The sequence below is a fragment of the Hordeum vulgare genome, chromosome 6H (genome assembly GCF_904849725.1).
Source record: "Hordeum vulgare subsp. vulgare chromosome 6H, MorexV3_pseudomolecules_assembly, whole genome shotgun sequence".
NCBI classification, from domain to species: domain Eukaryota; kingdom Viridiplantae; phylum Streptophyta; class Magnoliopsida; order Poales; family Poaceae; genus Hordeum; species Hordeum vulgare.
The window spans coordinates 91,548,247-91,552,339 of record NC_058523.1 but is presented as its reverse complement, the minus strand read 5'-3'; the positions used below and the strand labels follow the sequence as shown (position 1 = coordinate 91,552,339).

Sequence of the window (4,093 nt, the reverse complement as noted above, 5' to 3'; positions counted from 1 at the left end):
GTCGGTTAGATTGCAACTGCTACATAAAAAAAAGAAAAAAAGAAAAACAAAACAGAAAGGATACCCTACATTGAAAAAGTGAATGAGGCCAATTTGTTTCTCATTCGAATGAGTTTTAGCAAAACCGGTAAAATAAGGCGTGCACAAAAAGCGTCACCGCCCGTGCTGTAAATGGTGGACGATATTCCAACGTGGGATTGTGCGTGCTTGCCGTTGCAGGTGGGGCCGTCGGATTGGATGTCAGCGCTTGTTAGAGCAAACATTCTCCAACATGTTAAAAACGCTATTTCAAGGCTGAATAAATTTTGTAATCGTGTGGTGTTAGCGCGCGTCTGTTGGGATTGTTATATAGTTAGACCCTTTCAATTATTATTATTTTCTTTCATATGTATATATACCCAGTTATTTGCCACATTCTACCGATAACTGAGACTGGAATTAAAAACCTTGGTCTCAACTGTGAAGCCGTGGTTGACCATGAAACGGAGGAGACAAGACATCCCTTCCCGGTTCGCAAGACAGCTGCATGCATGCATGCATGCATGCAAGCCACGCCTCCTACGATTTAGGAGGAGACGCCATGTTCCCCGCACATGCACCGCCATTGCCGTCGTACCGCTCGCCGGTGCCTCTCCCCGCTTAAGTAACTCGCCACCTCCCTCTTTGACGCATTCCCCCTCCTCCGCCACGCAGCGTCGACCAACCGGAGGGGCCGAGCTTAATTAGCCGCACGTACCAGCCACCGTCCTTGCTCCCTTTTCGCGCGCCAATTAAGCTAGGCCGTCGTCGCCGTCGTTTCCGCCGCCGGCTGGCCGGGCAAGATGCCGGGGGCCGTGATCGTGCACCACCACAACAGGTACAAGACGTACCCCGGCGAGGTCACCGGCTTCGTCTTCTACTCCTGCCTCGTCGCCTCCGTCGGCGGCTGCATCTTCGGCTACGACATCGGCCTCACCGGTAAGTAATCGATCCGTCGCCTCGCCGCCCTGTGCATGGCTGCATCATGCATGCATGGGTCGTCCTCGTTGGGTATGGGTATTACTACGTACTTCCTTGGCTCGATCTGACTGTTTTCTGTGCTGGCGCCGGTGCGGATGAGTGCAGCCGGTTTGACGTCGACGGAGTCGTTCCTGCTCTTGTTCTTCCCGGACATCTATCAGCAGCAGAAGAATCAGGTGATCACGAACCAGTACTGCAAGTTCGACAGCCAGGAGCTGTCCTTCTTCGGCTCCTCGCTCTTCCTGTCCGCCGCCGCCGCGTCCCTGTTCGCAAGCCCCATGGCCCGCGCTTTCGGCAGGAAGTGGACCCTCTTCTACGCCGCCGTCGCCTATATCATCGGCGCCTGCATGGGCGGCGTTGCCACTACCTTCGCCATGCTCATCACCGGGCGCTTGCTCCTGGGCGTCGGGGTCGGCCTCTGCATCCACGCCTCGCCTCTCTACCTGTCGGAGATGGCGCCGGCGCAGCAGCGCGGGATGCTCAACATCCTCTTCCAGCTGATGATCACCATCGGGATCCTGTCGGCGAGCCTGACAAACTACTGGACGTCCAAGTTCATCGGCGGATGGGGGTGGCGGGTCGGGCTAGCGATGGGCGCCGTCCCGGGGTCCATCATCGCGCTGGGGTCCCTGGCCATCCCGGACACGCCCATCTCCCTCCTGTCGCGGGGCGAGACGGAGCTCGCCCGCGCGACTCTGTCCCAGATCAGGGGCATCGGCCCCGACGACGTGCGGCAGGAGTTCGACGACCTCGCAGCCGCGTGCGAGGAGAGCAAGGCGGTGGCGAACCCGTGGCGGGAGCTGCTCTTCACGGGCAAGTACAAGCCGCAGCTGACGTTCGCGCTGGGCGTGCCCTTCTTCCAGCAGCTGACGGGCATCAACGTGATCATGTTCTACGCGCCGGTGCTGTTCAAGACGGTGGGGTTCCGGTCGGACGCGTCGCTGGTGTCGTCCGTCATCACGGGGCTGGTGAACGTGTTCTCCACCTTCGTGGCCGTGGTGACCGCGGACAAGGTGGGGCGGCGGGCGCTGTTCCTGCAGGGCGGGACGCAGATGATCATCTCGCAGATCCTGGTGGGCACCTTCATCGGGCTCCAGTTCGGGCTGAGCGGGACGGGGGCCATCTCGGAGCAGTACGCCATGTGCATCGTGCTGTTCGTGTGCGTGTACGTGGCCGGCTTCGCCTGGTCATGGGGGCCAATGGGGTGGCTCATACCCAGCGAGGTGTACCCGCTGGCGGTGCGGTCGCAGGCGCAGAGCATCACGGTGGCCGTCAACATGTGCTTCACGGCCTTCATCGGGCAGGTGTTCCTGGCGCTGCTGTGCCACCTGAGGTTCGGCCTCTTCTACTTCTTCGGCGCCTGGCTGCTGCTCATGACCATCTTCATCGCCGTGCTGCTGCCGGAGACCAAGAGCGTGCCGCTCGAGGAGGTGGCGCACGTCTTCAGGAAGCACTGGTTCTGGAGGAAGTACGTCATCGACACCAGCGCCGACGCGCGCGGGGCAGAGATGAGGAAGAGGATAGCGCTAGAGATGAGCTAGCTGATCCATCTGGACCGGAGCCATGCATGCATGCATGCATGGACGTGGAGGTATACACGTCGATCGATCGATAGGCAGATCAGAACCAGACCGATCGGCGCAGGCTGATTCGTCGACGTAGCTAGCACGTACGAGCGTCAATGGATCACGCTTGATGATTACACAGCTCGCACCACGTACAGTACATAGCTAGAGTGCAGAAATTGATTATGCATGCGCATCGGCCGACCAGCTGCAAGCTAAATTAGTTGATGTTGACCCTGGTGTTGTAGAATTGATCATAGCATACACTCATCTTGTAATTGTTTTCCCTTCGTTTCATGTCAACTTGTCATTCAAGTGTTGCAAAAGAAAAGAAAGAAAAAAAAACACAATCACAGTACATGGTCGCCGCTGCTTGTTCTGTTTCTCGGTAATGGCATCTCCAACACCGACTTCTAAAACGGACACGGTATAATCTCGACCAGTCTACTGATATTGGATAAGGGAGCCGCCCATCCAACCACATCCCTTGAACGTTCGTATCTAGATAAACGTCATGGTCTTCCTACTTTTTGTTCCTCCCTTCTTTTCGGTTTATAGGGCTTAAATCTGAAATCTCATCAACCAAGGTGAATTGTGAGTGGATGACACTAGTTTTAACTAACCAATTTTCAAGACAATAAATGTAGCATCCTCCTTCTCATTGGACTTGCATGGTGGATGTAGAAAATGATGCATGCATAGCCACTCATCTCCTTTCTCTAAACTCTATGCATTAAATATGGCGTGAGACTCAAAGCACTTTAATTCAATTAGATCAAAATGAGCCTAATATAATGGAAATCTAAATTTTTTGAGATGAACCCTGTAAACCGGAAAGGAGGGAGTATGTAATGCCCCAAGTGTTTAACCTTTCCTTTTTGGAACCTTCCCATATGGGTCCACCTTGTCAATGACATGAGAGCTATCTATGCATGTGATTTCATGTGTTACCTTGTTTAATTCTTCCTTGCATGCATGCATTCCATATCATTCCATGTGTTGTGTGTGTTGTCATGGTTTGAGCCTTTGTGAATTCATGTGATGTTTGATGTTTTGTGGGATGTGTGTATGATGTGGAGGTAGATGATAGTAGGAAGTGCTTTGTGGCTTCCATGGGTTTCAAAAACTTCCTCTCCAATTATCTCTAGCTCAATTTCCATTTGTTCCTATCCTGTTCTAAAAATGCCATGATTTAGCAGGTTTTGTGTTGGTTATGGAGAAGTGAGATTGCTATTTTGAAAACATGTTTTAAAGGTGCAACTAATTACAAAACAGATCTAACAAATGTTGTTTTGTAAATATTTATTTGCCCCTAATATTTATTTTCCATTTTATTCAAATAGGTCATGATTTATCATGACCAGGGGTATTTTTGTTTTGTTTTTATCCACAGTAGTTTCTACTGTGCTTTATCTTCTTCTCTGGTTTTTCCTGTAATTAGAAAGTCCCAGGGAGATATGTTTGCCTCTATGTTGCGCCACCTGGTGGGCTCTCTCCCTCCTGGCGGCCCAACTATTCTTCCCTGTGCT

General features: G+C 52.5%; 1 protein-coding gene across 1 annotated transcript; it reads left to right on the top strand.

The window, feature by feature from the left end:
- Window positions 1-700: 700 nt before the first annotated feature.
- LOC123404417 (sugar transport protein MST5-like) lies at window positions 701-2,894 on the top strand. Its single transcript, XM_045098342.1, has one exon. The coding sequence runs from the start codon at window positions 1,095-1,097 to the stop codon at window positions 2,538-2,540; it is 1,446 nt and encodes a 481-aa protein (XP_044954277.1). The 5' UTR covers window positions 701-1,094; the 3' UTR covers window positions 2,541-2,894.
- The last annotated feature ends 1,199 nt before the right edge of the window (window positions 2,895-4,093 follow it).

Coding starts and splice junctions, on each gene's coding strand:
- LOC123404417 (XM_045098342.1), top strand. CDS start 1,095: ATGAGTGCAGCCGGTTTGACGTCGACGGAGTCGTTCCTGCTCTTGTTC.